The 12,728-nt window shown below is 42.3% G+C and overlaps 1 protein-coding gene across 1 annotated transcript in view; it reads left to right on the top strand.

The window, feature by feature from the left end:
• Positions 1-11,810, top strand: part of ST8SIA3 (ST8 alpha-N-acetyl-neuraminide alpha-2,8-sialyltransferase 3) — a 44,216-nt gene extending 32,406 nt beyond the window's left edge. Inside the window, exons 4-5 of the mRNA XM_083466162.1 lie at positions 2,635-3,192; positions 5,352-11,810. Coding sequence (XP_083322288.1) covers positions 2,635-3,192; positions 5,352-5,634 — 841 coding nt within the window. The 3' untranslated portion in view covers positions 5,635-11,810. The remainder of the gene's footprint in view (positions 1-2,634; positions 3,193-5,351) is intronic.
• Positions 11,811-12,728: the final 918 nt, after the last annotated feature.

Genomic DNA, 12,728 nt, shown 5'->3' with positions numbered 1-12,728 from the left:
AGGGCCCCCTGCCGCTCCCAATTATTTTTAAGGAGGTTTCTTGGGCAGTCTGTATGTTTTTGGGTGGGGGGGGGGCTGTTCGTTTGTTTTATCTGTGTTTCATTTCTTTGGTGGCATGCAGATGTTTTGCCTGGTGTTTGGAAAGGGGGCATCACCAGTTTTTCTTCTATGAAGTAGGTATTTTGTAGTGCCCTCAGCAGTTCCTTAGATTTCCAAATGCGCCCTCAGGCTCAGAAAGGTGGGGTGGTGGCTGCTGCTGCTGTAGTTTTTCCCTCTTGATTCACTTTGTGGAGAAGAACTTCCTTGTTTGTTCTGAAGGGAATTCCTGATTCATTATGAAGTTATTTTTTTGAAATCTTGCCGGGTAGACAAGTGATAATAATAATAATAATAATAATAATAATAATAATAATAATAATAATAATAATTTATTTATACCCCACCCTTCCCTGTTCAGAAAACCGGGCTCAGGGCGGCTAACCACAAATTTAAAACACTTAATTGATGCAACAAAAACAGCATAAAATACAGTATAAAACGTAAATAACAATAAATTCGGAATTCAAAAATCAATTTAGGGGGGAAATCCATCCAATAAACATTAGATGGTCACCAGGGCTAGCTGGCTAAATTAGTCCTATTTGGGCCGGCGAGGAGGCCAGGGGAGAATTAGCTGTGGGATCCCAGAGCGGGCAATCTTCATAAAAAAGGGGAGAGGGGGAAGGAAGGGGGATAAAAGATCAGGCTAAGTTCAAATAATTGAAAGCCAGGCAGAATAGCTCTGTCTTACAGGCCCTGTAGAAGGAAGTTAAATCCTGCAGGGCTTTGGTCTCATGAGACAGAGCATTCCACCAGGTCGGAGCCATCACTGAGAAGGCCCTGGCCCTGGTGGAGGATAATCTGACTTCCTTAGGGCCCAGGACCTCTAAACTATGATTATTCATGTACCTTAAGGCCCTCTGCGGGGCATACCAGGAGAGGCGGTCCCGTAGATACAAGTTCATTTACGATTTTGTAAATCACGAGTTAAGAGTTCATGGGAGTCCAAGATTTTAGGGTAGCTGTGACTACCCATCCAAAATGTGATCATACTCTGAAGCCCTGTTTCATGTGCCTCCTCCGTGATAGGTTCTCTTTGTGGAATGCTTTCCCCAGGGAGACTTGTCTGACTCCTTTAGGTGCCAGGCAAAAACATTCCTCTGTCTTTTAAACTGTGGTAGGGTATTTTTTTGTTTGTTAGTGGGTTACGTGTTTTTGTGTTCTCATATTGTAAACAGCCCTGTGATCCTCGGATGAAAGGCAGTATAGAAATTTAATAAATAAAAGCAAAAGCAGCAAAGACCTACCCTTTTATTCCCTTTCTGACTCAGGATTAATTTCATGCCACAGAACAAATTCTCAGTAGGTGAATATTATTATTATTTTAATTACCCCGCTAATACAAATAAATGAGTGAAATGAATGCCTTTTATTTCACAAAACATTTAGACCACTTGATTTTAAGGGGAGAGAGAAACCCTTGAAGCGGTTCTGTTACGTGCAATGGGAATTCAAGGAGAACGCAACTTAAATCACTCTGAAAGAAGCTATTGGAGTAGTCCAAATCATTTGCCCATGCATGTGCACAGAAAATAGTAGATCTAGCTGAAAGGAAACACATGGAGCTGTGCATTGATTACTGCAATGCATCCCTAATTATAATTATTATATAAGTGTTGTGTAATCAAGAAGGTTCTGTAATCGTAGAGGGGAGGGTGGCTGTGAGGAGACATGCCTCTGTCTATCATGAAGGGAGACTGTATTCATGAATCTGCCATTACACTACTTACTGCCTGATAGTCATAGGGAAGGTAAGTTAATGTAGGCCCAGATTATGCGATCTATTTTCAGATGGGGGGGGCGCTGATATTGACTGTGCAATTTGGGCATGTGTGCATTAGATTTTATAAGCATGTACAGAAGCCTGTGGGGTGAGCAGCTAGAATAATGGAGAGTATTGTCTGAACCAAGCCCAAATGTACTCTGTTCTTGGTAAATCAGGAGCGACAGACCTTTGGTCTTCCTAGTACTGTTGGACTTCAACTCCCATCAACCCCAGCATAGAAAATGGCCAAGGATCATGGGAGTTGCAGTCTTAGCAACTTCTGGATGGCCAATAGCTCTGCATCTCTGTTGTAAATATTAGTATTATTCCCTGCCCTTCTTCAAATGACAGGTTAAAATTAAAATATAGTATTAAAAACAAAAGCACACCACGAAGCAAAATGGAATAATCCTCAGTAGTATCACCCCTGTTATGCTCCCAAAGTCTGCTGAAACAAATAGGTTGGAAGCTGCCTCCTGAATAAATATAGTGTGGAGATAATCTGATCTTTACAGGGAGGGAATTCCATAGCCAGGGTGTCACCACTGAGAAGGCCCTGCTTCTTTTGGTGAAAGGTGCCATATTCTCCGTGGGCACCACAAGCAGTTCAAAAAAAAACAGGTTGGCTGGAATGGAGGAAGGTGCTCCTTCAATTACATAATTGTGGAATTAGCCCCTTCCTTCCTGTTTCCTCAAGGCAAAGATAACAGTTCAACATAAGAAGGAAGAACCATCATGTTCATGAAATGCATGTTCTTTTATTGTTCTAGGCGAGAAATTCTTCAGCATGTTGACGTGATCAAAAACTTCTCCTTGACGAAGAATATGGTTCGGATTGGGCAGCTGATGCATTACGATTACTCCAGCCACAAATATGTCTTCTCCATTAGCAACAGCTTCCGCTTGCTGCTTCCGGATGTCTCTCCTATTCAGAACAAGCACTACAATATCTGTGCTGTCGTCGGAAATAGCGGCATCCTTGTGGGAAGTCAGTGCGGGCAAGAAATAGATAAATACGATTTTGTTTTCCGTTGCAATTTTGCCCCGACTGAGGCATTCCAGAAGGATGTCGGGAGGAAAACCAATCTCACCACCTTCAACCCCAGCATTCTGGAGAAGTACTACAACAACCTGTTGACCATTCAAGATCGAAATAACTTTTTCCTAAGCCTGAAGAAGCTTGACGGCGCCATTCTCTGGATCCCAGCCTTTTTCTTCCATACTTCAGCAACTATTACAAGAACATTGGTTGACTTCTTTATCGAGCATCGTGGGCAGCTGAAAGTCCAGCTGGCTTGGCCAGGAAATATCATGCAACATCTCAATAGGTGCATTTAACTCACTCCTTTATGTTGTTTGCTTTCGTTGTGGTTTGCAGCATAGTTGAGGAGCAGCAGTCAAGAATCGAGGGATTTTTAAGAAAGGCAGTGGGTTGTTTATAAATGTGTTCATTAAATTTGTAGCCTACTTTTCTTTAGCAAAAAAAAAAAAAAAAACAAAGAAGAAATCATGATACAGTGGCCCAGTAACTACATAATGCTAAGCCAAGCCATTACTTACAGTAGCACAAGCCAACATGCAGGTAGCTGGAGAGCAGATCAAGGGCACTTTGATCCTCTGGTCTTGCTGCTACCCAAAGCTAAGCCATGGTTTGGCTTATTGCTATGTGCAAACCCTGGCTTGTAGCTTATCTCCCCCCAACAAACCATGAGTGGTAAACCCAAGAACAAACCTTGGTTACAGATAATGGTTTGCCTCGAGTTTGACAAACCATGAGCCCAAGTTCGGGTGTAGCACTAAGACAAACCATGACTTAACCCCTGTGGTAGGGGCAGGGAAGGAGTGCGGCAGCTGCCACCTTTGCTCCTGGAAGCCGTACGTTTGCTCATTCGCACTCAACATTTGTGAACCATTGTAGCTAATCAAATTCTTATTAAGATAAGATTGTCAGGTCTTTGCCGGTTTAGGTTGCTGGGTAAATGAACAAGGTCCACAAACTCTCAGGAACTTGTGGTGGTGTGAGTAGAGAAGTGTAGAGTAAATAGAAATTGCCACCAGGAGCTAAAAAACATATCTAAACAAGATGGGGGGAAAGACAACTAGACTCAGGATCAGGAATAGCCAAGGTGCAGCTGGGGCAGAGAGGAACCTACAGATCTTTAGATGTTGCTGAACTACAACTTCCATCATCCCTGTCCATTAGCTACGCTGGCTGGAGCTGACAGGTGTTGGAATCCAGCAACCTCTATCAGACCACAGGAACCCCATCCCAGATCTAGAGGGAAGCTTAGCCATGTACGCTGAGCTCCCCCAGAAGCTAAGACTTGACCATTCTTTACAGTATCAGGGAATGATCATTGGGGAAACATAGGAAAGCTGCCACACTCCAAGGCATCCAGATCCTGTCATTATCAGTCAAAACAGAAGTCTAGATAGCCACGTTGGCCCATGAGAAATAGTCCCTCTTGGGGCAGCCCCTTAATTGGGCCAACCAAAATATCACTGAATACTGAACAAGCTCTTATATTGTCGAGATCCATCAGGCTAAGTGGGAAACAGAGCAGTCGTGTGGCTTATATTCAAGCCATGAAGTCTGCATCTGGCCACGGTTTTAATATGGAACATATTAAAGTAGCCAGCACTGGGTAATGCACTTTAAGTTGCTGTGCACATATCAGGGTTGCCCCAAAAGGTGAAGGAAGACCCTTAAGCTTACCAGTAAAGGAATCTTTGAAAAGAAGCACAGAAGACAAGAGCTATCAGTACATGACGGCCTTGGTTGGCCAAGGTTTCCATTTAGTACTGGCACACACGTCATCTTTCTGTGAACTTCTTTTCAAACACTCTCTTACATTTTGTGCAGTTCAAATGCAAATGTATGGGCAGAGTTTGAGCTCCTGAAGGAGCAGTCCTTGTGCTCTGAGACACATGGAGCTATAATAAAGATTTCCTTTGCCCCAGGTATCAGCTGAGTCTCTCCCCTTTGGAGGGGAGGGGGTTTTGTTCATTTAAGGTGCTCTTTCCCCTGTTTTGCTTGTGCCATAGATATCACGTTGCACCAAGTGCTTGCTAGGAACAAGAAGTACAGCAGCAGCTGACTCCTCGTCTCTGAAAAGATGAGAACAGTCAAGAACAGCTAGTCTTTTCATCTTTTCAGAAATGAGATTCATCGCTAGAGCACTCAGAAAAGCAGGCATAGGCAAACTCGGCCCTCCAGATGTTTTGGGACTACAACTCCCATCATCCCTAGCTAACGGCCAGTGGTCGGAGTAATGGGAGTTGTAGTCCCAAAACATCTGGAGGGCTGAGTTTGCCTATGCCTGCACAAAAGCTTACACATTGTTTTTTGATGTCGTGGTTGGCCTAGAAAAGGTGTTGCCCTAAAAGGGATTTCAAAATGACATTATTATGCATTTCCAGAACATTTCCATTCAATATATATATATATAATCCATTTCCCATGTCATGTTTTCTTTTTATTTCACAGGTATTGGAAAAACAAGCACTTGGCACCTAAACGGCTCAGTACAGGTATTCTCATGTACACGCTGGCATCTGCAATTTGTGACGAAATCCACCTATACGGGTTCTGGCCTTTTGGATTTAATCCGAACAACCGGGAAGACCTTCCGTACCATTACTATGATAAAAAAGGAACAAAGTTTACGACCAAGTGGCAAGAGTCCCACCAGCTTCCTGCCGAATTCCAGCAACTCTTTCGAATTCACGGCGAAGGTCTAGCAAAGCTGACTTTGTCCCAGTGTGCCTAAGGATTTAACACTTGAAGTGCCAAATGATTGTCGTTGTTTTTTAAGTAAAAAAAAAAAAGTGCCCAAAATGAATTCACCGTTTTTTTCAAAACAGAATTCTAAGTGGAGAGGGGAAAAAAAGAATTTATGGGCAGGGATTTCCTTTGATTCAGAGATGCTCTGAAAGCACCCTTTGATTGCCATCTTTTCATGCATTGGAGGGTGTCTTTAGCATATTTAGCAATGCAGAAGGATTTATTCTATTTGTGCAGTAGGAAAGTCAAAGCTGTTTACAGCAGAAAGTTTTGCATTTCTGGTTATGCTGCCAAGATGGCTCTCTAAAGTATTTTCATAGTCACGTATTTTTCACATTCCGCAAAATGTCTCAAAACGTTGAATGTTAAAAAAACACCTGTGTTTGCTTATTAAGATTCTTGGCTTGTTTTCTTGGCTAACTTGCACAACTCCTCTTAGTAGCTGAAAAACAGTTTGAGGACCGCTCCTGAATGTTCTGACCGAATGACCATTTGCACCAGTATTAACTCCTTTAAGGTCAATGGGAATATATCACTGTAAGTGGCCATTGCATTATTCCAAAGATCTTTCGTTAGCATAACAAGCCCAATGGGGAGTGAAATATACTTTCCTTGCAGGCATGCAGAGATGGGCCTTTGGATACCCAAGGGATGCATTTGACCCTTGTCACAGTCTTTTGTGGACTCCTATTTCCCTCCCACTCAAGCTTGTCCCAACCACTATGGCTAAGTAGAGCAGCTCTGGAGAGGGCCAGGCAGTCTCTGACTTGACCTGTGCCACTCCCAGTGTTAAACGAAACACTTCTCCCTTCACAGTGTGCTTCTCAAGTGAGAGAGACTTAGCAAATGCCCTTTGTAAAGAAAGAGTATGCCACCAGAAGTCTCTGTGGCAATACAGAAACTTCTGTAGCTCCCAGTCATATCTCAAAGGGCATATGTGAAAGCAAGAATTGCCACATCCTGTCCTAGGCCAATTTATTCAACCAAGGGGGCTACCGAACCAACCAACCAAGGAGGTTGCAGCCTCTCCCCAGCCAAAGGGCACAGGCATGACTCCATAGGAGTTCGTTCATCAAAGAACTCAGTCTGGGACAGTCTGGCCCCTGAGGCTGAAGATATTGTCCGTAACTGCTCTACAGTTTTGAATAGACCACGAACGCAATGCTAAAATGCTAGGCTGTGTTGAGACTAGTTAGAAAAGCTACAGACAAGTTTGAGCCATAGTTTCTGATGAGTTTGAAGTTCTTGGATCAGGGATGAGAAAGCTCTGTTGCTGTCAACATGGTGCCCTGCCATGTCCCGTCCTGGTCTTCACGGGGGGGGGGGGGCAGGGCAGTGGCAACACCTCACCTCGTGTCCCAGAGTGTCCCCATCCTTGCTGTAAATTGAGAGGATTCATGAGAGTTCCAGACTAAGGTCTCCATCTCTCCTCGTCTAATATCGCCCAAGTATTTGTTCTGACATGACTAATGGAGGAATGCCATTGTTTTCACACCAGGGCTGGGAATGTTGGTTTTTTATTTCCCTCTAGAAATCTACTTCACTTCTAAACTTCACTGTTGCTATAATGCACTGCTTTCCAGGAGTTTAAACCCCAAGCTACATCATGGTGTGTGGGTGTGGGTGTGTGTGGGTGTGTGTATTATTGGGAGTTTGAGGGTCTTCCCTAACTATACATTTTTGGCATTGTCCCTTAGGGTCGAATCAGTTACTTAACTTTCTGTTGTTTACAGTTGGTAGTTATGTCAAAACTGGCACCTGGAGAAGTTTCAACTCTCTTTGACTGCCTCTTTGCGAAGACATTACTCCCTGGATTTTGCAGTGTTGAAAATTCCTTAGCTAGACTCATTTATTAAACAGTTTTAAATTACCTTTTAAAAAACTCTCCCAGTTTAGTCAAGCAGCAAGGGTGGGTTTTTTTGTCTGTTTTTAAAACAAACTTTAACACAAGCATTAAAGTACCGTCATAAAACAGGCACACGCACCCCCTCCTTTGTTCTCATGCAGGAGATAATTCCTCTTTTAAAAGAGACAAACATACAACAACCGCAAAAACGATGATTTTGCTTCAAAATTATTTTGCCCATCTGAAGATTTTTGCAGATTTAAAGCAATAGATTGATCAGAGTAGTCAACTAAAATATGTATGATTAATCAAGCATGGGTCTTCTGGGGGGTGGAATGGGATGGACCATCTTTCAAGTCCTTCCACTTTCCAAAATTTAAGTCTCAGAAACAATTAAACTTGCAACGTATACCATAATCCTGCAGAACTTGCTTTTTCAAAAGGAAATAAATAAATAGTGATTTCAGCTTCGTTGAGTGTGCCATGAGCTTTGCTAAAGACTTCAAAGGATCTGATCTTTAAGGTCCTCTACTGAAATAACAGCCCATTGACATTAATGGTCTATCACTGGAGCACCTTGGGGATCAAAGCTATTCAGCCTATATTTCAATATAATCTTGATTGTTTGTTTTAACCTCAAGCTTTGATATTATTGATGTATGGTTCAAAAGCTTCATTGGTGTTAGCTGAGCTGGTTCAGATGGCCATATCCTGTCCTTAAAAACATGCTTCTTCTCTTCCCCTCCTCAAAAAATGTATAGGAACTGATTTGCACTTCCATTATTCCACCATGATATTCCACTGAAGAAGACCCTGCACTTAGCATATGTTTCCCGGTGATATCATTGACATCAATAACCGTTTGCCATTGTGTGCTGTATTGGAGGCAGATAGTGGAAGAACAGTGCAACAAAAAGTAGTAGCCTGATCCTGTATTTGATACATGTGTACTTGGGGAGAAGCAGATAGGAGTTATTAGATGTGGGAAATGAAACAGAAGCCTCCTGACTTGGCATTTTTGCAGATGGGACCCTGAGGATAGTAAGCTCCTAAACAGAACCTATCTCATTGTGTTAGTTACCCTAGATTGCTGAGGTTTTTGTTTTGTTTTGTTTTGTTGTGGTTTTTTAATACATGTTAATGTAAGATAACATATAGTTATCCAAGCTAAGTCCTAAATTAAGAACTTGATCAGAAGCCAGCCTTGTTATTCTATTTGAATTATAATTGTCATCCTTGACGACAATTCAGGGAAGGCATTCATTGAATGTTTGAACAGCACTGATCTCTAATTATTGATATGTTGTTGCATTAATAGGGACATAGTAATAGTGTTTGTGTTACCCACAGACCAATGTGCTTTGTGAGTATCTCTCTCTCTCTTTTCTCAATTTCTAGTTGATGACGGTAAGAAATTGCACTGACCACTTATGTGCTCCTTATTGTATAGCTACTGTTGTTACCAAGTCACAAAGTTGGCCATCAATCCAGCTAAGATGAATTGCTGGGTATAATGGCCTGCAGTCTTTGAACCTCTTTAACAAGAGCAATCCATTGACCGCAGTAGAAATCCACCCAAGAAAACATTGTGCAGGTTAACACTTATGGCTCTGTAAAAAGAGAGGAGAGAAAGAGATCCAAGAAAGAAAACAAATTATTCAGACATTAGTAATTGGAATTCAGAAAGGTATTGACAACGAAAGGGTCATATCATAGTCATTGATTTTCATGTGGAATTCACCATTGATATTTCATAACCTCATTGAATATTTCAGAGCCATAGATTCCATCAGGGAGTCCAACTTCAAAATCAACAGCTCAATATCATCCAAAGCAAATTACTTTTTTTGACGTATCAATACACTTGGTTTCAGGGCAGAAGTCTCTCCTTAAAGCAAAGTGTATGATTCACGACCATGTATTTCCTATATGTTGCTTTAATCCTGCTTTTGAAAACTGGTGTGATCCTACAGTTGTTGGCCAAAACTGTAAATAGCTTTTATTTTTCTGCTGGCATCAGTTGAAAGGACTTCCACTGTGTTTGTCCATTGCCGAGCCCAAGAGAGGCTGTTCAACAATCGTATAAATGCTTGAGTACCATCAGTCCTGAAATGGTATGTAACACTCATGCAACATAGATTTTTAAATGAGTTGTGAATTCTAGGGTGACACAACTCCTTGAGTAGCATGGCTTCTAGAGTAGCGTGGGTCCTTGACTAAGAGATTCAAGAGATAGATAGACGCAGCAGAAATGTAAATATAGGGCAGGACTTAAATAAGATGTCTATCAAAACAAACAAACATTAATCCAATTATTCTAGGACCTCTTTTCACCACTGTACCAAGTGATCTGTTCTGGGCATGAGTGTTCTGGTATGTGCACACAGCTTTCCCACCTGGAAGGTTACGCAATTCATTTTAGTGGAAGGAACCAGCTAAGCCGTGTAGCTTGGCTCCCTTCATTGAAATTAATGGCGGGGCACATTCCATGTGCACAAGAGGTCCATGTGTGCATCTTGGCAGACAGTAGACGTTTAGACTGGGGTGCTTGACATCTTTGCTGTTCTTGACAGCATCGTGCATGAAGACCTACCTTGCATTCACTGAAATTAAATGAGAAACTTGCACTGCCTGTGGTGGAAGGAAGCTCACATCCAAACGTATGTGTTCAAGATGCATGCGTATTCCATTGTCCACGTATGTAACATGCCTTCATTCTCACCTGCAGAAGGCCCGCAATGGCATCAAAGAGATATGCATGTGCAAACACTCCGAATGGCAGTCCCCAGTGCATGGGGACTGTACCCCATGCTGGTACACACTGCTGTTTACAACATGTGTTGTTAAGCTCTTGATTTGATTAGGCATCAGTAGATAGGCCTTGGTCAAAATAATCAAAACTACCTGTGAGGATCTGATGACTGGGCTGGTGATTGAGACACACAATATTTCCAGATCTATGTACTCTGGCTTACATGATCGTCCATTGTCAATTGGTCTATATAAAATATAGAACAGGCATGCAGAAGGGAGATTGAGATCTACTAGTAGATCTCTGAGTGACTGGCAGTAGATCAACAAATATTTCTGATTCCCTAATTTCATGGACTTACGCGCAGGTGTGTACTTCTTAGTATCCATCCATTTAAAATGGGCCTGCACAACTTTTGATAGAGGGAGCCAAAGGCAGACAGTTGTCCAAGCATGGTCAAAGCATAGGAGGTCCAAGGAAGATGGAGGGGGGAAACTTGCCTGGAGCTACACAGCCAGGGGGAGAGGGCACCTGACAGACCATAATATGGTGAGTATGTTGAGTGCAGGCCCAATCAGATACCAACAGGTCTTCTGCTCCCATTTCTTTCCTTTAAGCATCCAAAATCCCCAAAAAGCCAAGCATAGGTAATGTGAATGGAGGTTGCAAGCAGAGGACAGGATCCTGTAAATAAGTGTGGACTACTCTAAGGAGCTTGCTGTTCCTTGCTGAGTGGCATCATCTTTACACAGAAATCGCATTTTTCAGAAATTCTGCCATGGTCATCAAAACCAACCATTTGTTCTTAAATAGCCATATTAGAAAGTCTTTATTTTTCAGGTAGCAAATGTACACTAGAGTCAGGATTTAATCTCAGGTGAAATGGTGTGGAAAGCTGCACAATGTTTCAAAACGTTTGGCATGGGGGAGGGAAAAACCTGGAGGTTGTTCTAGTGAAGTCAGTGGAGATTTCACTGGTGGGGGAACCAGTCAACAAGCAAGCGCCATTAAATGAATGAAGCGTTGCCCTGATACAGAACTTAATTCATTTTTGATGGAGGAGTTGTTCCCAATAGCTTGTGTAGAACTCGGTTCAGCTCCAGGATAATAAGTATGAAAGATGTATGAAACAGGGCCACACCTCTGAGATTGGAATGTGATCTGTACAATGTAATGTACATGTAAATATTTCGTCTGACTTGTTCATTGCCAGCTAGTTCATCCAGCCAAAATTAAGATGTTTCAACCTTACCAGTTTCAGTGGGAGCATCAGAAACCTCCTCTGAAATCAAAGAGGCTGAAAGGTTGGATCCAGTTTGGTTGGATTGTACACCTTGGTGTGTGTATTTTCTTTTCTTTATTGTTTCCTTGTAGATGAATTCTGCATAGTTATTGTGATTGAAAATTATTGGGGGTGGGGTGCGGGAGATTTGCGACGATTCCTTTTGAATATTTCAACAACGTTATTGTTGGGTGTGGATGTGCCTGCCACATTGACTCATGTGCCAAAACATGATATTGAATGCATTGTTTTTAAATAAAATGTTTTATTGTGCACTGGAAACCCCCCAGGCCTTCTCTATCTCTTTGTCCTCGCCTGACTTTGTAGGATCTGTTAGTTGTTCTGGATGCTCTGCAGATGTTCACATCAACATAGCAAAGCAGAAGACTCTAACTCAACAGTGTATACAATGGTACCTCTGGTTACGTACTTAATTCGATCCGGTGGTCCATTCTTAACCTATAACTGTTCTTAACCTGAAGCACCACTTTAGCTAATGGGGCCTCCTGCTGCCGCTGCGCCGCCGCTACACGATTTCTGTTCTCATCCTGAAGCAAAGTTCTTAACCCGAGGTACTAGTTCTGGGTTAGCGGAGTCTGTAACCTGAAGCGTATGTAACTTGAAGTGTATGTAGCCCGAGGTAAATGCAACAGCCTAATCATGCTAACTTGCATATTTATGTAAAGGTTGCCCCAAAATTGGATGTTCCCTTCTTTCTTATTTAAATAAGTACGTAATCTCCACTTTTATTACTTTGTGACCATGGTTTCAAATTTCCATTAAGTACCACCATAACAGTTCAATGTATGATACAGATATCAACCGGAACCCATCAGGAAATTAAAAAAAAACCGTGTGTGTGTGTGTGTGTGTGTGTGTGAATGAATGAAAGAGAAGAAGAGTTTTGGATTTGATATCCTGCTTTATCACTACCCTAAGGAGTCAGGCTGAGAGACTTCAGAGAAGTGTGACTAGCCCAAGGTCACCCAGCAGCTGCATGTGGAGGAGCAGGGAAGCGAACCCGGTTCACCAGATTACGAGTCCACCACTCTTGACCACTACACCACCTTGCCAAGACAGGAGACCACTGGAACCTCTATGTTAAGTTGGCACCAGTGTGTCCACCAGGACCTTCTGTGGCACCCGTAAAAGGACTCAGTAAATATCCCCTCAAAAATCCACAGTGGACAGGAGACTGAG

The sequence above is a fragment of the Podarcis liolepis genome, assembly GCF_965112155.1.
Source record: "Podarcis liolepis genome assembly, chromosome: 11".
NCBI classification, from domain to species: domain Eukaryota; kingdom Metazoa; phylum Chordata; class Lepidosauria; order Squamata; family Lacertidae; genus Podarcis; species Podarcis liolepis.
This window is presented reverse-complemented; position numbering and strand designations above follow the sequence as displayed.